This window comes from Amphimedon queenslandica, unplaced genomic scaffold, assembly GCF_000090795.2.
Source record: "Amphimedon queenslandica unplaced genomic scaffold, v1.1 AMPQUscaffold_13460, whole genome shotgun sequence".
NCBI lineage: Eukaryota > Metazoa > Porifera > Demospongiae > Haplosclerida > Niphatidae > Amphimedon > Amphimedon queenslandica.
The window spans coordinates 321,927-343,407 of record NW_003546304.1 but is presented as its reverse complement, the minus strand read 5'-3'; the positions used below and the strand labels follow the sequence as shown (position 1 = coordinate 343,407).

Genomic DNA, 21,481 nt, shown 5'->3' with positions numbered 1-21,481 from the left:
TCAATAAGAGGAACCATCTACATGTAAGCAGAAGGAATTAGATGAAGTTCAAGTTATACACTTCTTTTCCTTGTTAGTGTGTCACTTACCATTCTCATTTTCTTAGCTGAAAATGTAGGGCTAGTTATTGGCCTCACCCTCTTCCAATTTTTCTTATCCATAAGTAAAAGGCCAGTAGCTATATTGGCCTTTTTTCTTAACACATAGAAGAAACCAGAATCCTCTTTCTATGAATGAGAAAATACAGTCTATTGCACTAGCAACATTCCATTAATCTCATAAGCAGCTTATAAACAATACATAAAATGAATGCAATATTATGACAATAGAACTTAGCCATAGAAAAATATGAATACTTACTCTTCTCTCAGTAAAGTTATCAAACTGTTTAATTGTGATTTCTTTCAACATTTCGAGATCAAGAACGACAATAAAAGCTTTGGCACCAAAATAATACCTACAAATTTAATAATAATAGTAAAGTTTTATGGGAAATGAAGTAGAGAACATAAAGGAAACCAATCCTGAGGGAATGTCAAGAAAAGAACTGGCACCAACAAGCAGAATAAACACATACATATATGTCATCAATTAATTACAGGAGAGAGGGGGGGCATAGCAAGATGAGCATGGTTATAGACAGATCAAACAATATGACGCTAGGCCAGCATATCATCAATTTTTAATCAAAAGCGTGGGTAATTTGACCTTTTGACAAATTAAATTCTATTCCAGCATCAACATAATGTCAGGTCTAGTGTAATATTATAAACCCTTTGATGCACTTTAATTACGTCAAACAAAGAATGGCTGATAAAAAAATTTTGGCTGCCTGTTAAACGAATTATCTGATGGGTACTTACCCAAATACTTTGCCATGTATTCTCATCCATTTCTCTACTGCAACTGTGTCAGTCTATCATGCAGGGAAAAACATAATTTATTAGTTTTACTGCCTTGGTGGCCTTACCAGCTTAAATATGTCCAAACTATTTCCAAAGAAAGGTACAGTTGGAGGAGAAGTCAAACCAACCTTCTTAAACACTTGATACGGGGCATAAGCAAACCTATGATGAAACACAACCTGAATAACACAAAATGGCTCGCAATTGATGAGCCTTACTTGTACCAAAGGGTAAAAACTAAGAGCAGGGCCCCTCCAAAAATATAAGCAAAGAACATCTTTAATACCTAATTGCCTAGCCTACTATCGTCACGTGAATTCAAGAAACATAGAGATAATTTTGTTATCATAACCTTGTAAAATTGTACATAAATTAATAATAATTATTAAGGAAATTTTCTTTCTCCTTTACCAAACTCTATGACATAAAAGCATCAATTCATTATAAGTATAATTATAACAATATAAAAAGAGACAACAACAACAACAACAACAATAATAGCGCTATTCTGAAAACCAGGTACCAGTGATGGGACATATGTTCTTGTTACGGCCGCACTTAATGTGTGTGACGATTCCATTCGGATACCTCACAAAAGCCGACGGCTCAATGAATGGAGACTGACAAACAGGACATACTCTAGCATTAAAAAATACTAAAAGGACACTAGGATAATAAAAAATACCTTCTCTCTGTGATTTTAACCGGGCCGTCTTGAATCTTTATTAACTCGTACCTTGTCTATAGACAAGAAAAATAATATGATCCATTATTATTTTAAAAACTAACTTCTAAATTTTCTGCCTTTGCCAAATTCTGCTCAATTTTGCAAGAGCGTGATGCATTGGTAGTGCTTCGTATACTCCGGACTAAGAAATCCTCAACAGTACTGATCTCCCACTGTGATGGCAACAGCTCTAGGACCTACTCAAAACAAAACATAATTATTCTATTCAAAGTCTCCCTCTCTCTTTTAAACCTTAGCAGCATCAAACTCTCCTCCATGAGTGTTAAGTAGTTTTAGTGCTTGCTTGATAACAGGGCTTTTGGAGCTATCATCAATTATTACTTATGAAACGTATTAACAAGTAAATGAGATTATTACCTGTCATTTGGTCTAAGATATGCAGTAAGTAGCGCTTGATATATTCTCTGACGTGTTTGCCTGTTGCATCCCTAGACCAATAATCAATAGTATACTACATTAAGTACATAAGTAGGTTACCTTTGAATAGATGGAGCAGTATCTCTCAGCTCCGTCATAATCTTGTAGCTTGTAAGCTAAGAGGTTGAGAGCTTTATCATGCTCATCCATCTGTACATAAAAGAGAGAACATTAGAAGAGTTATTACACAAGTTGCATGCCCTTTTATATTTATAATGGCAAGCAAACAAAGCTGCAACAATTCATTAATAATTTATCTCACTCTTCCGTAGAGAATGGCACACTCAGAGTAGAGGTCAGTGTCTTGAACTCTGTTCAGTAAAACTGATGCACGATAATGAGAAGAGTCCTCTAAAAATGTCTGTAGCTTTTTCCTGTTGGAGAACAACAAATGATTATTGCTAGCATCAAAATCGCCTCTTGCCTCTCTTTGTTCAACTTGGAGCTGTTTGTCCCTTTTTTCAACTCAAAGACTCTATCAAGATAAAGCATAGCAAGACGAGTATGGAATGTCTCTAGCTATAAAGTATTAAAAAATAATGATAATAAAACTTGAATATATACTGTAACTGCTTTTACCGTTGAATTTTTCTCATTAATGACAAACTCCAGATAAGTCACTGATGCCAGTACATAAGGCGAGAGCTTCTCCATGATGACACTTTCTTCCAGTTCCACTTTGCCCTCAGTCAGTTTCCCTCTCTCTATGAATATGCTGGCACCTTTCAGCTCGTCTCTGTCTAGCACCCACTTGGCATATTTCAACACCATATCATTACTAGCGTGTCTATAAACAAGGAAATATACAAGTAATAGTGTTACTTTATTGGCCTCGCTAGCGATTAGTATGGGCAAGGACTATGTAGTGTATTTTTTAAATGGCCGATTTTTTTAAATGGCCGATTTTTTTAAATGGCTGTAACTCAAAAAATTAAAGTCGGAATCGGCTCAAACTTTCTACATAGCATAAGGAAATCAATATGCATCAAAAAATGTAATAAAAATTGGGAGCGATTTCGGAGTCATTTTTTAGAAAAAAGCATGGGCTATAGTACAGGGTATTTGTTAAAAATGGCCAATTTTTAAAAATGGCTGTAACTCAAAAAATTAAAGTCGGAATTGGCTCAAACTTTCTACATAGGATAAGGACATCAATATGTATCAAAAAATGTAATAAAAATTGGGGGCGATTTCCGAGCCATTTTTTAGAAAAAAGCATGGGGTATAGTACAGGGTATTTTTCAAAAATGGTCGATTTAAAAAAATGGTTATAACTCGAAAAATTAAAGTCGGAATCGGCTCAAACTTTCTACATAGCATAAGGACATCAATATACATCAAAAAATGTAATAAAAATTGGGGGCAATTTTGGAGTCATTTTTTAGAAAAAGCATGGGCTATAGTACAGGGTATTTTTTTTTAAATGGCCAATTTTTTAAAATGGCTGTAACTCAAAAAATTAAAGTCGGAATTGGCTTAAACTTTCTACATAGCATAAGGACATCAATATGCATCAAAAAAATGTAATAAAAATTGGGGGCTATTTCGAAGTCAAAAGCATATGCATTCTTGGTGTGCCCATGTTACAACTATATCAGTGAGCAATGGTCCTTACTGTGTTAAGAACTTGACCACATAGTCAATGCCAGGGAAGGTACTGTCCAATAGTTTCTTATCAACTATTCTAGTCCAAATGTTCAGTGCAGCATCACTGTTGCCATTAAAGAAATGGCACAGCCCTAATGCATAGTAGCACTACAAAAGTAGCATGAAACATGAAATACATTAATCTCATTCTGTGGGTTACCTGGTATTTCTCAAAGGCTTCTCTGGCTTCCTCAAACTCTATGAAAAGATCATAGTTCTCCATGTATCGTGGAAGTGACGATGAATTCTCCTCAGCCAATAGCTTCACCAGCACTGTATCTACTTCCTAAGTAATGTGAGCAATAAGGCCTTGCATTAGTTTCGGTACAAAAACTCACTTCTTTTCTCCCAACGGCAACTGCTGTGACTCTTATCTCTTTCTACAAGAAAAGAGATAACAATCAAAAATTAAAGTGAAAAGAGACTATACAATTTATGCAATAAATTATAACTTTGCTAATGCATCACGGTCACACTGAAAAGGTAAACTAACCAAATATGATATTAAAAACTTCTTGGCTTCCTTCAGGCTTATAATTTTTGAATCAGCTGCGATATAAAGATCAGGAGATGCCATCTACATGTAACAAGTTAGTTACCTACCTAGCTCTTGAGCAGATGGTATTTCAATAGCTGGAGTATAAGTTGAACTTTTTGGTAATAAACCCTCAAACTTGCAAATAGTCTATAGAGAGAACAAAGGGAGGGTAATGCGTACAGTGGAGTGATGATACATTACAGTACCTCTCTTGGATCAATGTTTCCCTCTAAAAGCAATGTCTTTGTTTTTGAAAACTGTCCCTGGCTAAAATAAATGAAAGCAGCTTGTTGCTTGACATCAGATACGTACTGATAAAAATAGTATAAGAGATACATAATCATAGTCAGTTAACCGGTTCTTACTTCATCAGCTTTGGTGGGATTTTTACTCTCTTCAACAGCTGCAATAGTCTCAGCAAGCAGTATAGCTTCTTCAACACAACCTTTCTTCAAAAGATCTTCAACCTAAGCAAGCAATAATGATAATAATAATAATCTTACCATACAAGAGAAATGCTAACCTGGTCCTTTAGAGGTACTGGTGCTAGTAGATACACTCCAGTAGTTGTAACAATGTATATTTTACCATAAAACTGAGCAATGCTTTTAATATTCTACAAACAAACAGAAAGTGAAAGACACCTCTATTCTACTCATAAGGATTACCATTTGCTGTATGTCTTGTTTACATTGCTGATCTATTAAACTATACACATGGAGCCCGTGAGTTTCCTTGCACCAGGTCACTACATAAGGGAATGCGTAAGCAGCTGCTACTGGGGTACGTGAACGCCACTCAAGCGGAGGCCTCTACACGAGAAATAAGATACCATTTTACACGAGCGAGAAGTAACAATTGTATGATTACATTGGATATTCCTTCAATAGACACAATGACTCCAATATCTCCTGTATTAATTAAAAACTCATCCTATACAAAATGTACGAAATACATTAATACATTATAGGCACGTTCTATAGTGAAAAATATATGCAAAAATCTAACTTTAGCCATCTTCTTAACAATAGGGCTGGTGTCCATGCCAAACGTTGGTAAATCTACAATCTAATACACAATAAAATAATAACAATTAAGAATGATGATTTAGTCTATGCGTACTGTTGATGTATTATTCAAATTGATCAGTAAATATCTTCCAGCGTCAAAGTGCTGACTGCTATTGACAGCTACACACAGATAGTCTCCATCACGAGCCTACAGAACGAGTGCCCATACATAAGAGGTGAGTATAATAATTAATTATTAATACCAAGGCAACAGGTTGATCGGATAGATCTATGGTGGTCCCAGCAACAAACCTATCTCCAGATGTAATCGTGTACAGTAAAAGGCTTTTCTTTTTCTGCTGAGCTACAACCAACTGTAACAGGAGAAACAAAGAAAGTAGAAGAGAGATGTAATAAAAGGAATAAAAAGACTATTGCTTCTCTTTAACCCTCTCTCCTCCCCTCTCTCTCTCCCTCCTCCCCTCTCTCTCTCCCTCCTTCCCTCTCTCTTTTCCTCCTTCCCTCTCTCTTCTCTCCCTCCTTCCCTCTCTCTTCTCTCCCTCCTTCCCTCTCTCTCTTCCTCCTTCCCTCTCTCTCTTCCTCCTTCCCTCTCTCTCTCCCTCCTTCCTTCCCTCTCTCTCTTCCTCCTTCCTTCTCGCTCTTCTCTCCCTCCTTCTCTCTCTCTCTTCTCTCCTTCCCTCTCTTCTCTTCCTCCTTCCCTCTCTGTCTTCTCTCCCTCTCTCTCTTCTCTCCCTCTCTCTCTTCTCTCCCTCTCTGTCTTCTCTCCCTCTCTCTCTCTCCTCTCCCTACGTTGCATTCAGTTGACATTTGACTCAATTTAGCATCATCCACACAATAGCATGAGACCTAGAATCAGTGATCATTTATAATTGATAATAATTGATCATTGAAATAAATACTGTCTCACTTTTGTTAGTCTGTCTCTGGCATCAATGACCTGATGTGACATACACAAAACAAATGGACATAAAATACAGAATAAAAATCATATCTCACTTCTAATCTCCTCATGTCAAGTAAATAGAACGTACCTAAATTATAAATAAAATAATAAAATAATCATAATAATAATAATACCATCTAATAGGGCCAGTAATCTGTTAGCATTAGGAATGACTGTCAACTGCTGGACTGTCTTTTTCTAAATAAAGACAGTAAGAGAGAGAGATCATCAATAATGTCTTCCTCTTACTCTATCTGGGTCAAGCTGCTTCTTTCCTTTCACTTTTGACTGATATATTTTCTTGCCAAGTGGTGACAGTGTCTCCACTAGACCAATATACATCACTAACCTATAAATACATGCATTAATTGTATGTTAATATGACGAATCATTCAAATCAAATTATAACTACAATGCCAACATGTACTCTCTCATCTCTCTATTAGGATTAGGTCTTACCCATCAGTCGTTCCAATATACAGGCTCTCTTGCCACACACAGACACATTCAACCTGTACACATATATATATATACATTATTATTCATTCATTGAGCTCATCATGTGTGTATTATGTATATACCTGTTTATCTCTTGTGGCATGATCAATGATGTTTTCTTTCACAGGTATAAGACTAAAGGCAGAAACAAGAGAATTACTGCTACCCCTTGACATGCTCATATATTTCAAAACTGAAGGAGAAGAGGAGAAAGGGCTCGGGAGGGCTAGAGGAGAGAAATTCGGAGAGAGGAGTTAAAAATTGACCACGCCCAACATTTACGAATAATTATGCATGGGCGTTGCCCTTTTGTTTTTTTTTGCATTAGTTTGCGGTGTTTTAAATACAGCGCAAGCTTGTATATCTTGAAAGAAACACTATCATATCTCTCATAGCTGCTTTATTAATAAAAGTGAGTTTCTTTACCCTTTTAGCAGCTTATAGTTAGTGATGTGTTTTATAGAGAGTCTGCAATAAGCTAGAAAAGAAGCAAAGATGTCTTCTGGAGCAGGCAAAGGGGGAGGGGCTGCAGTGAAAGGTCTGCGTCTTTTAACACTCACAAGAGCGGCGGAAGGTTTTGGTTTTCATATGTACACAAACAGAGAGAGAGAGGGCCAATACATCAAGTCAATCTCCCCCAACAGTGTAGCTGACCTGGCTGGAATGCTGACTGGTGATCGCATTGTTAGGGTAGATGGAATAGATGTCACTGGAGATACTCATCATCAGGTAGCTATATACACTTAATGAGCTAGTAGTAGCAACAGTATTAGCATACTAATTGATAAAAGCATGCTAACTCTTGTGGGAAGCTCCAGTAAGCTTACTAGCAGCATAAACACTGCCAAGAGATGACCATCCTTGGCCATCTCAAGAAACTATATAGTTACTCTACACTTTTGCTTCATTCGTGCCAAATGAAAAGCTCAAAAACAAAATGCTTTAAAGCATGTGTGGCCTAACCCTTTCTATTGTTAATTCACTCAGAGCATGCATTTATAGTCCATATCAACTAATTATGCAGCTATCAGCAACTACACTTTAAAATTAATACACATTGATCTGTATGTCTTGTATACAAGTGACTAAATTTGCAATTTTGCATGTGCATGTATGTCAATTTTCCCTCCCTTTAAAAGGTGGTAGAAAAGATTCGTTCTGGGACAGAAGAAAAGAAGATCCTTGTCATTGACATGGAGACAGAAGATGAGATGAAGTCCAGAAGTGAAGAGATAAACCCTGACGATGCCATTGTCATGATACCACGAGCTCCTCCACCGCCTCCGCCAAAACCAGTTAGCAATCAATCGCACAATAACTAAACAAAATGACATGCACACACACACACACAATCAACAACTATTAGCCTCAGGAGTATGCATAAATATACTGCACTTTAGAAGTGTGTAGTAGCAATGCATGCCTAAAAAAAACTGCACCATCAAAAATTTACCACAATGGTTTAGCTGCTATGCATGTCATTATGTAATAGCAAAACAATATTCAAAGACAGAGCCTCATAGTTGTTATCAGTATTCATCTTCGTCAAGCAACGGACATGAATAATATCATGTGACTTATTACACAGCAAAAACGTGAGCAGTGATTTCATATGATGCCCAAAATTGACTTAACTATAGACTACAAATATCACAATCATCATGATTACATTGTTTCTGTGCTACCATAGGTTGAGGAACCAGACTCTTCAAACGATCATTTACCTGATCTTGACATTGTTAGTTTAGATGCAGCAAGAAAGAACATACAAGGAAGACGTGCCAAGGAAATGATAAAAACAAGAGGCTGGAAGGAATCTGTTGAAGCATACAATCAACTTTAGTATTATTAATTATTATAAACCCTTTGTATTCCACACACACACACACACATACATGTACACAGCAGTTTATGATTAACACGTGTACTTTTTAACTTATATGTATGTACATACATTGTTTTACCATTAAAGATACTTTCCTAAAATTTTTATTTCATCAGTGTAGCAAAACAGTAATAATAATAATAGCCATAACAATAATAATAATAATAATAATAATGATAATAATAATAATAATAATAATAGTTAAATTACAAAAATTTATTTTGAGTGATAGCAAAAATAAATTTGATTGGAATTCTTGGCAAAGCAAAAATTATTAATGACTAAAAATAATACCAATAATCATAAAAACCAATAGCAGCGATGAAAACTAAAGAGTGAGTCCTATTACCTTGTAAAGGAATGAGATGTGACTTGAGTATTGTACAGAGAGTGAGACATGCCTGGTATATAGGGATACCCAGCCATGGCCGGGTTAGGCTGAGCTGGCATTTGTAAACCGGTTGGTGGAAAAGGTGGATTCATCTGTGCCGGGACAACAAACTGTGTATAAGGATACAGGCTAGCTGGGAATAGCGATAAATTACCCGAGCCACTTGCCGTCGACGAGGAGGACGCCGGTATAATGGTGTTAGGAGCAGTGGACGAGGGAAAGGGTACGTTAAGAGGAGTGAAACTGGAAAGGGACGGTAGGCTGGGGGTGACCATGGTACCGCCAGCCGAATTAGGCCTACTCATATAAGAACCACCTCCTCTTTGGATGTCACTTGATAACATACTCTGCATTGGAGGGTGAGAGGGTTTCTGAGAGTGAGCCTGCTGCTGGGGAGCAGCCCCACCAGTCCTTGTAAACCCAAACCCTTGATTAATAGATGGGATATTGATGGGGAGGGGCGTGCAAGTAGGTACTATCCTACCGCTAGCATTACTATTAGTGCCTATTGAGCTAATAGGGTGGTGAGAGCGACCGTATTGCTGGTGGGTGGGGGATATGACTCCTGGTGAAGGGTTTCTTTGCAACGGTAGCTGATGAGATATACTAGTGGAACCTGAGTAATACTGGGCTAAGAGAGAGGGGGAGGAAGAGGAGGGAGTCAGAGAGAGGGAGGGATGCGATCCTTGATACATGATGTCCCGTCTTGAGGTACTAGACTGATGCTGTTGATGGTGAGAGGAGGTGTGAGCTGGGGCAGTGGTTGATAGCGATACAGGAAGAGAAGGGAGGGACGGAGGGAGTGCTACTGATGACGGCAACATGTACCCTGATTGGTGGGTGGTGGAAGAGGGGAGAGGAGCCTGCCGAGGAAGAATAGGGGAAGTTGACGAAGACGACGACGATCGTGAATAGCCTGTGCTCTTAGAGGGACCATCACCAGGTGATTGCTGATGAGGTCTTGAGTATGAAGTACTAGCTATCGGCCTTGATGCACTCCCTCCGTTTCGCCTTCCCTCTTGACGATGAGAGGCTGTCACATCAAGTGAAGAGGTTTGAGGAGGAGAAAGAGGGGGGAGAAAGGGAGGAGGCATGGAAGAGAGTTTAAAAGAGCCGGTTGTGGTAGGCTCCATGCTATTAGAGCTAGTCACTGTCATTGGTAGAGGAGGGAGGGAGGAGAGGACCGAGGGTAGCTCAGGCTCAGCAATGGGAGCAAGAGGAGAAGGCAGGGAAAGGATTGAAGATGAATCAGTCACTGCATCGTGCGATAAACTGAGAGATGGCGACCTCTGACTTCTACTTGTCTTAGGTGGCTCAGACTCAAGTCCAGCAGGTTTATTAGTAGGAGCTACTGACTGTGATGATGATGATGATGATGCATCTACAATTGAGATATGCATAATGAGTATTAACAGTGATTACTAAAGCATTAAAAAAATTATTACATGTGTATGTACATGTACATCTAGAGGCTATTATAAAGGTATTTACATGTATATGTATCATGATGCTTATTCAAAATTTGCAATTTAAACTTTTACAGTACCTACAGTAGCATTATACCATGGGCACTGTATACATGTAGTGAAACTGAATACATGGCCACCTGGGCACTATAGGAATGTTTTAAAAGCACAAGCAACACAAATAACACTCCAGGCTGATGATTAAAGTGACTACATGTGTTTGCTTTGCTATATAATCCCAAAGCTTTGCTATAATTACACACACGCATTATGTGTGTATACTACAGTAAAGGTATTCATGGTAGATGTACATTGTATGTTAGAGTCTCCTCACCTTTATTCATTTCTTGTATCCTTGAGTAGTATATCTTCTCATCCTCTTTCTCTAGTTTTGATTCCAGAATGTGAGTGATGTAATCGTCCATTAGCATGTGCAACAGTATCAAGAATCCTAAAAAAATTTGCAAAATTAAAGCATAAGACATGTACATGTACATGTATCTGTATGTACATGTAGTGTGTGTGTGTGTGTGTGTGTGTGTGTGTGTGCATGCAGAAATGATGTTCAAATATCTAATGATTCTGTCCTTTTGTACACTCAGTCACTAATTCATGAGCTCAGAAATGGTGATACTGTGTCAACAGTATTTCTATTAGTACAAGCATACCAAAGCTAGGGGCATTCTCCATAGTGAATTCCTGGAGAATCTTTGCTGTAAAGAATTTCCATGTTAGCAGGAAAGCTTGGCAGGCCTCTTTGAGTGGGAATTTATCCTCAGAATGAGCCTGAGAGAGAGAGAGAGAGAGAGAGAGAGAGAGAGAGAGAGAGAGAGAGAGAGAGAGAGAGAGAGAGAGAGAAGAGAGAGAGAGAGAGAGAGAGAGAGAGAGAGAGAGAGAGAGTATAATGTAAGATACACATGTAGCCAGAGCACATTGCACTAATGCAACTGTTATGCAAGTAAGTGGTTATTCTATTCCGTGAATACTGACCTTTATTACTGTGGATTGTATCACGTCCTCCGCCCAAAACATAAAATGTTCAAGATCAGTTTGATCATTTAATAAGTCGTCGAACTGTGCACAACCTACATGTAAATAGAGGAACATGTAGAAAAGAAAATCCATCAAAAAAATTTGTAAATTATAATAATAATAATTTTTCCCAGCAAATTTCTCGGAAAAATTAAAACATGCATGTACATGTATTGTTCGATGAATAAATCATATGTACATGTAGATGTAGTTCAATCATTTCCTGACATTGTTGATCTAGCAGAGTTAATTACAAGAAAAATTTAGTGCTACATAACAATACATGTACTTATACCAACACAGAACTAATTACCGTCATTTTTGTGTAGATAATATACTCTTGTGTACATTTAAGCATCATTTATCAACTTATTTTATAATTACTTTTCGTATAACAAATTATAGTTATGTAACTGTACTTGTACATGTATGTGCATACTTGCATATTCTATTATACACAGGGTCTCCCACAAAGCATGCTATTGAGTTAAAAGTGACCCAAAAAACAGCTTTTGGAGTAACTTTTAAAATTCATAAAAAATCCAATTTTGATTAAAACCAGCTCAAACTTTCTACGCAACATAAGTACATGTATATGCATCAGAAATAATTATAAAAATGGAGAATTCTCTCCTTTTTACTTTTAGCAAAATTTGGTTAATGACCCTGTACTATAGTAGAGAGGGATTTTGGCTCAATTTTGGAGCGACTTTAAAAATTCATAAAAAATTCTTTTTGATCAGAATCAGGTTAAACCTTCCATGAATTATGTACAGTACATGTGTACATGTACATGTATTTTGAGCAACTTAAAAATGTAAGCTGAGCACTATGCCAAATCCTGTGAGAAACCCTGATTATGGATGTAGAAAGGGTTGCTTACATGATGGTAGGAGTTGATGGTATCTTGCTGGTACATGGTATGGCTCTATAGCATAAAGGGTCTGTGTGTAGACTATGGACATATCAAGATTATCCCAATCATTCTTCAAGTGTTCAAGACAATTACTATTTTTTAATTCACTACGAGCAACCTAAAAAATAAAAAATAATAATTGCTAATACTACCACTACTAATAATAATAGCAATAGTAAATAATAATAATAATAATAATAATAATAATAATAAGCAACTATTCTATGTTTAAGAGGCGGACCATTGATATGATGGATGATGCAACTCTATCTCTGATAATGTCTTAATAATATTATTACTCTTACTCTATAATATTTTATTTTCTTTCTAACTTTAACTCTACCTAACCTACTTGTGTCATTTGAGATTTTATTTATAATAAAATAAATAAATAAATAAATAATAATAATAATAATAATAATAATAAATAAACTTATTCCATTTCCATTTATAGTTATTTTGGAACTGAAGCCTATGTAAGCTTGTAAGCTTGTAGCAATAATTAGTGTGCATGTACATGTAGTTCCGGGTAATGTAGAGGCTTCATTCCTACTTCCCTCCCTCTCTAATACTTATACTCAATTACTCGTTAATTTGTAACATAAAAGGAGGCCACTGGTCCATTAAATTAATCCAATTAGTCTAGCCCACAGACATAAAAGGATCAGTCCCTTTAAACTAAACATATTAGAAGAGAATCTGGAGCTACTACGGAACTAGTTCATCCTTTAATAGCCCCAGGAATTAGACTCATTCACACAATACTACTACCTGTATATAGCACAGGTACATGCATACGTACAACTGTAGATTATTTTATTGCCTTCTTTTTTCATTTTAAAAAATTTCTAAGTGCTTTTAATTTTATGTCTTAAATTTGAGCTACTGTACATGTAGCTTCATTTATAAGCTTAATAATAAATTAACTGGTTTTTCTTGTCCCTTTTACAATTATACAGGATGTCTATGGCTATACAAACCTGTGCCAGTTTTGTCAGTGAGGTCTGTCTCCTTAATCCATTCACAAATCCTTCAGCAACTACAAAAATGTGGCAATGAGATATATAGCTATAGGGTCACTGGGACTATGGTACCTTTATATTTAGCTTCTTGCAACGATTCCGGTAGACCTTTAAGAGCAATCTCCATCCACTGGCGAAGAAAATCAGAGAATTTCCTTATCTCGCTAGCAAGACTAAAAGAAAAGACAAAAAATGAAAGAAATAAATGAAGGCAAGAAAAAGAAATAGAAAAGGGAGAGAAAGGAAACGAAAATGGAGTAGAAAGAAAGAATAAAGAGACATACATGTACATGTAGTAAAGGATAGTTACCTGTCTGGTAGGTTTTGCAATGGAGAGGTTATGAGTACGTTACTGATGACCTTGTAGAGGAGTGAATCACAATGAGCCACAATATCCACCACAACATCACTAGCAAGGACAGGGAGCATGTGAGTAGGCATACCCTGCCAGAAATGCAACAAGAAACTCTCCACCTAATGTATAAAATAAAAAATTAAGTAAATAAATAATAAAGCAAATGATAATAAAGTAAATAATAATAAGTATAATGAAAAAGTATAAATAATAAAAAAAGTATAGATAATAAAGTAATAATAAATTGTGATGCATCTTTGAATGCTGTGGGGGCTGTACCTCAGTAAAGTTAGCTCTAACAACACTGTCTAATATTCGCTGGCAATGAGCACGATACATTACCATGAATGTCTTTAACTGGAAAAGAGAAAGAGGAAGAGGTTGAAAGTAACACATGTAGACAAACAAGAGAGAAGAAATGTTCGTGTACATATACATACATGTACTGTAGTACATACACTAGCTGTATAGTGGATCGACGTTCACAATGAATGCACAAATGTACAATGTAGTAGTTACAAAAATTATAATGGAAAATGCATGTACATGTAATACCAATTAAGAAGAAACAAAACAATAATGTCAATATATACATTTACAATACCAGGAAGGAAGACTTTAAAATTCTGATTATTACCATGACATCAATGATGACACAAAACCACAGTGGTCAATCAGTCAATTAGTGGAGAAGCTTCAATAATACACAATATACTGTGCATGTACAGTGGATGAATGAACATGTGCTGTTAGGTGTATGTATTGGATACTTTATCAACAGGTACTCTGTCAGTTAGTGTCATTGTCTTCACATCAGGAAACGGAGGGAGTACAGCACTAGGCTTTTCATAAGTAGTCTAATGCAATGGGTAAGAAAAGAAAATAAGAGAGAGAGGGGAGGGGGGGGTAGGTAAAAAGGAGTGAAGAGACGACTTTATGTGTACTGTACATGTACATGTACATGTAATCACAATTATAACATAAATGAAATTAAAGTACATGTACATGTACATGTATAAATATACCTTTCGGGTCTCTTGGGTTTTCTTAGAGTTCCTATGTACAAGATTAATAATATAAGTACATACATGTACATTTAGATGTGCAATTATATGTTACACTATTATGCATGCATATAGTGTGTGTGTGTGTGTGTGTGTGTGTGTGTGTGTGTGCAGTGCAAAGTTCATCAGGGCTTACCCTTGACTTAATTTCTCAATATAGTCTGGAGTATAGTAAAGAGAAGAAGGCTTGATACCCAAGCCATAATAGTGATACCTAAGAAAAAAAGAATGTGTAAAATTAATAATGTTAGCACTTGTGTAGTACATGTACATACATGTACATGTATGTACGTATGGAGGCATTCTAGTATGTAGGGCATGCAAGCTTGCATGTCCATTTATGTATATGCACACATTCAAATTAACATGAATTAAGTGCATATAACACACACACACACAAGCCATCCATGTTACAGTTATACACACAAACTGAGTTCAAAGAAATCCCACAGCCAAGAAACAAATGGATGCTTCAATGAATGGCAATAGTTGTCTAGCAACAGACCATAATTAATAATAATTAATATTTTCTAAGAATGAAAACACAAACAAACACACATACATGTACACACACACTCCTCAATTTTACTAGTAACTGATGATGATATCATTCTTTACTTGGAAAGAATGCATGGAGTGTGGGCGGGTATGCAGTATATGCACATGCATGTGGATTAAGGATAAAAGTGACAAGATAAGATTAAAGGAAAAAACAAGTAAACACAGACACATTGACTGTCTAGCCACCATGGTCTATTGTGGTCTGTTACTGAATACTGATATCCCAAAGAGCTGAAATCACTGCATTCACTTTGGTCATTTACAAAGAGAATAAAGAGAATGATGTCAAATAATAGATACATTACAAAAGAAATCATCAGACACATCATTCCTTTACAGACATGTACATAGTACATGTACATGTACATGTACATGTACATGTACGTGTACATACTATTGAGTACATGTACATGTACATACATATAGTATGAGTAATGAGCAATCCTTAGCTAATGAATGAATGAAATGAGGTATAACGTAAACAGAATAAAATAAATGCTAATTATATGTACATGTACGTGTGAGTGTGTACATGTGCAGCATCTACTACAGTGTACACATGTAATATAATTATACATCAACTCTGAATACATGATAACTATACAGTACAAGTGTCATGAAAACGTACACGTACATGTACGTGTGAGTGTGTACATGTGCAGCATCTACTACAGTGTACACATGTAATATAATTATACATCAACTCTGAACACATGATAACTATACAGTACAAGTGTCATGAAAATGTTCATGTATTATCTCTTACTTTGATTGTCCTCTGGTACCAAGTCTACGTGTAGTGAGTGTAGGGAACTGTTGTCTTATAATCTAAAGAGATATAAAAACATACAAATAATACAACATATATTACAGTACAAAGTGAAAAACACACACATCAGTTTATCGTGGTCTGGACTGATTAAGTTTAATACTGTATGTATATGTACGTGTACATGTAGAATTATGTGTACTTTTCCAAAACTGGCAGCATTGACTGGTTGGATGCTCTCTCTCTGACAAAAGTCAATATAATGCTCATAAATAGTGCTCCTTGGCAGGCAGACATTGTCCTCAAGATGATAATTCAGCTCCAACCTATGGACATTGACAGATAATTACAATAAGATTATACTGCATGAGCACATTATGTACATGTAGATGCATTATGGGCTAAAACAAAACATTTTAACTTCAAAGTGAGTATGTACATGACTACATGTACATGTACATGTGAGAGGTATGTACATGTAATGCTAAAGAGATACGTGTAGCAAGTGACATCATTAATGAGGATTACGTACATGTATGCGTACATATGATACTGATACTCATTTACATCATAATAGTGATGCACATGCACCAGATAACCATCAAAGGATTATCTCAATGCATAATCCAATAAAGCTATGACACAACTAGCATACATACACCTGCCAGAGGCTATATGGTAACCAGAGTGCATGGAAATATTCTAATTAGGAGTTTGATTAATGAGCTTTAGGACACAACGTTATAGTAATTTGATATGTGTGAACAACTGCCAGTACAGTCAGCAATTGATGTGTAAACATGAAGCAGTAAATGAGAGCGTGTGTGTGTGTGTGTGTGTGTGTGTGCACTGTAACTTGTTACCATTTGATAGTGGCATGAGTTGAATGAGGCCTCAGGTTGTCAGCACCTCTAGCAGTATAGCTAAAACTATCTGATAGGTCTGCAGGGAGAGAGAGAGAGAGAGAGAGAGAGAGAGAGAGGATGTGAGAAGCTGGATCAAAGTCAGGAAGGTAAAGCCAGGCCCATAAGTGTGTCATTACATTATGATATCAAAACACACCATTTAGTTGCTAAGAGACGACATAAGAGTTGCTAGGCAATAAAGGAACACACTAGTTTAAGGGGTTTCCCCTAAGTACAGCAATGGTATATTAGAATGAAGCAATTCAATGTACAAGTATGCAGCCTTCAAACCTACTCTACATAATATGCCTACAGTACATTGGGACAATGCATATATACATGTATACATGTACATGTAGTACATTAACATTGAATATGTAATAAGGAACATGTACATGTACATATACATGTATGATGTCTCAGACATTAAAGAATAACAATGGATTAAATCATACATCACATAGCAGCTACTTACATACACACACACACACACACAGACAAAGGTAGTAATTATGTCATTGTGTACATGCACTCATTAGCCACACCAAGTCTTTGATCAAAGAGTGAAATTTCTCAGAAAAAGCAAAACCCTCAAACTATTATCTCATCATGTCACAACGTGACAACATCTAATTCTCCTGCATTACAACACACAGCCCATGAGGACTATACATCACATTCTCTAATCCATAACGACAGTTGCCATGATACACAAGACAGACAGAGTTCTTTACTCCTAGCTTTTAGCGGGAATTATTAAAGAGAGAAATTATACTTGCGCTAAGACCGACCACCTCAACCACAGTATCTTAGCAACCAAGGGGTGTCTTGTAGACAGGATTCTTCACTGCAAACTTTTAGTGGGAACAATTCAAGTGACAAATTATAATTACGCTAAAGCAGACCGCTAGAACAGACCACACTAAAAGAGACCACGTTCTATGATAATAACCTAGCAACCAAGGGGCACCCACCCAGCAACAGGGAGGGACTTTTAGAATTATTGTAGGAGTGACATTATGCATGCATAGTAGTGCTAGTGTGGTCAACATGACAAAGATCACCGCAATACCTAATTTCATATCTCATTCCACTCTCTCCGCAAGCGACTATGAAGTCCTACACATGAAATAATATCATTGGATGCAGAGTACTGCCCACTAATAGATCAGAAGCAACAGGCTGTCGGAAGAATTACTACTACACTCACATGAGCATTAAAACAATACACACAATAGAGATTTTTTTTACAATAAAAAATACATGTACATTTTCTGCTTCTCATGTTCTATGATACACATGTACATGTACATGTATGCAGAAAGCAACTTGTAGTCGCTTTATGCAAATTACAAAGGAGTGATGAATAGTGGCAATTAGGAAGGAATGCATTTGACTGAGGAACAACAAAGGATTTGAGAATTCTTAGCAACTGTTATGTAACTGATTGAACATGTTACTCAAGAGTAATGGATAGTAAACATAACTAGTGCAGTATCCTGGACAAACAGCCATTACCATATATACATGTACATGTACACACAGTAATAGTAATTTAAGATATCACTGACAGGGTTTGTACAATAATACTACAATATACTGCTCAAGCTTTAGCTGTAGATCTACATCATAATCATAAAAAAAAACCTGCACCAGGCTTAACTTTTGATGCATTGAGATAAAGCTATTTTTTTTATAAGCTTGGGAGCCAAACTGCAATGATCTACTGAAAAAAGAATTAATGTTTTATGCCACACACTACCACATGCAGAACATGTACTGTACATGTAAGTGTAGCATAACTTTCATAAGTCAATAATAGCTCATTACTATCATAAATGCATCTGTGTAGAGGGAGTCTGCTTCTTTCTAATTTTTAGAAAATAATGAATTATATAATCATAACACAAGACAGACAGGCAGACAGACGACACACATGGCCACACGTATTCACCACAGCAGCCACAGAACTATGACAAATTAGAAACCTTAACTAGGAGAGAGGGAGTCTTCAAAGGAGTGCAGCTGCCAGGAAAAGAGGGAGCTAAGCTAATATGATAATTTCAACTAATATTGATATGACTCGTTAGACAAAAGTTATTATCATTATCATTAATTTTACTACAACAACCAATGGACGTTTGATTAAGACGACCATTTACAAAAAAGGAGAGAACTTTTAATGATGTTACGCGAATACATGTACATCTACTACTAATTGAACAGAGAAATAAACTTGACACCATGCATCAGTAAAAGTAATACTAATTAACACTCATGAATGTGCTAAGTAGAGTAGCATCAAGACTTTATATGTTTTATTATCATAATAAACCTATCATTACCAATAAGTATTATTGTTATTATTATTAACATCATACAGTCTTGTTTACCTTCCATGAGACTGTCTGCGGGCTCACCTTCCACCCCGCGTTGCCCTGGGTAGCAATTCATGTATCCTTGGAACGAAAACAGGCCTCACGGTAAATTCAAGGAAATTTTTACAACAAAAGACAAGAAGAGGACCCTTTGTGAGAAGGAGATTGTCCAGACACCACCAGGACGGACTGTTTGTTTCAATGAAGAGGTACGACAGGCCCAAATCCTCACTACTCAATGGACATAGAAGAGCTCGTGGTTCAGTTTAAGTAGCTGGCAATGAGAGAGAGCGGGAAGACATTTTTATGAAGTAACCTAAACTACCATTTCCTAGCAACGACCGGAAACTCGAGTGGCATGTCATTTCTACACATCCGCATTAGCATTAATTAGATGAATTAAAAACTTACACTTTCTTTTTGTAGCTCATTTTAACAGTTGAATGATATTAATGATAATAATTATACACTAGACCTAGCAATTTATTATTATTATTTTATTTTTTATAAACATCAGATCTAAATACAATCAAACCAAAGACTTATAAGCTCTACCATTGTTTTAACAAGTTTGTCCACATCATGGGTATTTATTGCTCAGAAGGTTGGTGCTAACTAAAACTAATTTCTGCACCTTTTAGCTTTAAATTTTGCAAAGAGGGACTCTAATCAGTGGCAAAGGGCTTCCCTAACTGGTCAAGGATTTTGATGCTAGCAGCCCTGAGCCATTGCTGCAGCTATAGGTTGCATGTGGCAAAGAAAAGCCTAGCTGAACAGCTTGTCTGCTGCTTCCAGCCTTCAAGTATAATCATCTGAGCTGAGCATTCTAATGATCTATAATGGATCTTAAAACCGCGCCAGAACGTGGCATAGCCTACTGCGCATGCGTTATACAATAAAGTGGATGGAAATAGTCAAAAGGATTTTATTCCTAATCTCCCTTTTGCTTGCTGCCAGCAACCTCCTCAACTTTGTCATTACAATACAGCAATGCACATTCTGGCCTCCTACTTCAAGCAATGTTCCAGAAAACAAATTTGAAAAAGCTGCACGCCTCCTTCCTTCTACTCCTCCAACCTCCCATGATGATACAAAACTCGAGGCCTTCCAGAAATACACAAAGGACTCTAGCTGTCAATACAAGGACTCTCCATTGGAGAAACTAGTGTGCCAAGTTGAAGCCAGCTCTAGCTTGTTTTATACATACAAGCCACACCCATTGGTACTTGCAAAAGACCTCTCATTGCTAAGGTACTACGCGCAGAGGGACCTTCACAGCTGGACGCTCGCATACAGCAACATCAGCTTTGAGCTGACTGAGACTAGCTTCAAGTCAACAACAAGACTCAGCGAAGCCTCTGTCCTACTTTGTCTGGGTATTATTGCACAGGATAAGTACTGCCTGAAGCCTAGTAGCTACAAGCTACTGACCCAGGGCCATCGGATCAGTCAGGTTCACGGCATGAGGGACATCTTGTGGAGGAAGGACGCATTCTGTTACACACTACGCGAGAGCTTGCATGGCTACAGAGGTTGGAACAATTTCACGTTTCCTTGCTGGGTACTCCCTCATGATAAAGGACTCCTATTGGAAGAAATGGAAAAGAATGATAAAAAGGAATATATCGTCAAGCCTTCCTTTAGAGGAGAAGGCCACGGTATTTATGTAGTTCGGTCTATGACTGAAATTGATCTGTCCTCTGGAGAGGATTATGTTGTTCAGCCTTTCCTTAAAAAACCATTTTTGGTCAGGGGGCGGAAGTTTGATTTCAGGACTTACGTACTCGTCACATCCATATCCCCATTGCGTCTTTATTTTTATAAAGAAGGACTGGTTCGCTTTGCATCTACCAAATATAACCACAATGCAACAAAAGGTGGCAAAGAGCAGCAGTTCCTGACAAACACTTCGGTCGGTAAGAAGTTCACGTCGTTAGCTAACCTCACTTGGACTTACGATCGTCTGATGAAATATTTTGAGAAGAGAGGGATCAATGGGGACAAAGTATT

At 36.9% G+C, this 21,481-nt stretch overlaps 5 protein-coding genes across 8 annotated transcripts in view; 2 read left to right on the top strand and 3 right to left on the bottom strand.

Moving 5' to 3' along the window:
- Positions 1 to 1,233, bottom strand: part of LOC100637203 (cytochrome P450 3A24-like) — a 5,657-nt gene extending 4,424 nt beyond the window's left edge. Inside the window, exons 1-5 of one of the 4 annotated variants that reach the window (XM_003385509.3) lie at positions 1,124 to 1,233; positions 971 to 1,067; positions 864 to 916; positions 361 to 457; positions 90 to 227 (exon numbers count right to left, since the gene is read on the bottom strand). In XM_003385509.3, coding sequence (XP_003385557.1) covers positions 90 to 227; positions 361 to 457; positions 864 to 916; positions 971 to 1,067; positions 1,124 to 1,182 — 444 coding nt within the window. In that variant the 5' untranslated portion in view covers positions 1,183 to 1,233. The remainder of the gene's footprint in view (positions 1 to 89; positions 228 to 360; positions 458 to 863; positions 917 to 970; positions 1,068 to 1,123) is intronic. The other 3 variants (XM_019994930.1, XM_019994929.1, XM_019994928.1) reach the window with 3 other exon arrangements.
- Positions 1,234 to 1,277: 44 nt separating this feature from the next.
- LOC100637077 (transforming growth factor-beta receptor-associated protein 1-like) lies at positions 1,278 to 6,997 on the bottom strand. Its single transcript, XM_019994926.1, has 29 exons — positions 6,811 to 6,997; positions 6,689 to 6,741; positions 6,479 to 6,578; positions 6,364 to 6,427; positions 6,283 to 6,317; positions 6,194 to 6,223; positions 6,076 to 6,132; positions 5,529 to 5,639; positions 5,378 to 5,473; positions 5,264 to 5,323; positions 5,126 to 5,188; positions 4,924 to 5,067; positions 4,779 to 4,871; positions 4,621 to 4,722; positions 4,462 to 4,566; positions 4,321 to 4,402; positions 4,211 to 4,266; positions 4,056 to 4,097; positions 3,878 to 4,003; positions 3,686 to 3,825; positions 2,650 to 2,857; positions 2,495 to 2,589; positions 2,333 to 2,444; positions 2,131 to 2,220; positions 2,011 to 2,081; positions 1,885 to 1,957; positions 1,695 to 1,829; positions 1,591 to 1,646; positions 1,278 to 1,544 (listed from the first exon to the last, which is right to left on the bottom strand). Exons 1-29 carry the CDS (start codon positions 6,907 to 6,909, stop codon positions 1,409 to 1,411), a joined length of 2,634 nt encoding a protein of 877 aa, XP_019850485.1. The 5' UTR covers positions 6,910 to 6,997; the 3' UTR covers positions 1,278 to 1,408.
- Positions 6,998 to 7,033: 36 nt separating this feature from the next.
- On the top strand, positions 7,034 to 8,713 carry LOC105312275 (Na(+)/H(+) exchange regulatory cofactor NHE-RF1-like). The gene is made up of 4 exons (XM_011404788.2): positions 7,034 to 7,139; positions 7,191 to 7,456; positions 7,867 to 8,022; positions 8,418 to 8,713. Exons 2-4 carry the CDS (start codon positions 7,223 to 7,225, stop codon positions 8,568 to 8,570), a joined length of 543 nt encoding a protein of 180 aa, XP_011403090.1. The 5' UTR covers positions 7,034 to 7,139; positions 7,191 to 7,222; the 3' UTR covers positions 8,571 to 8,713.
- On the bottom strand, positions 8,693 to 19,859 carry LOC105312274 (transcription factor RFX4-like). Its single transcript, XM_019994925.1, has 16 exons — positions 19,487 to 19,859; positions 17,052 to 17,130; positions 16,391 to 16,514; positions 16,186 to 16,247; positions 14,995 to 15,072; positions 14,820 to 14,850; positions 14,565 to 14,651; positions 14,074 to 14,151; positions 13,750 to 13,913; positions 13,512 to 13,612; positions 13,398 to 13,456; positions 12,385 to 12,535; positions 11,460 to 11,554; positions 11,138 to 11,255; positions 10,804 to 10,920; positions 8,693 to 10,384 (listed from the first exon to the last, which is right to left on the bottom strand). The coding sequence occupies exons 1-16, from the start codon at positions 19,545 to 19,547 to the stop codon at positions 8,958 to 8,960; spliced, it is 2,832 nt and encodes a 943-aa protein (XP_019850484.1). The 5' UTR covers positions 19,548 to 19,859; the 3' UTR covers positions 8,693 to 8,957.
- A 144-nt stretch (positions 19,860 to 20,003) lies between these two features.
- Positions 20,004 to 21,481, top strand: part of LOC109581122 (uncharacterized) — a 4,548-nt gene continuing 3,070 nt past the window's right edge. Inside the window, exon 1 of the mRNA XM_019994940.1 lies at positions 20,004 to 21,476. Coding sequence (XP_019850499.1) covers positions 20,355 to 21,476 — 1,122 coding nt within the window. The 5' untranslated portion in view covers positions 20,004 to 20,354. The remainder of the gene's footprint in view (positions 21,477 to 21,481) is intronic.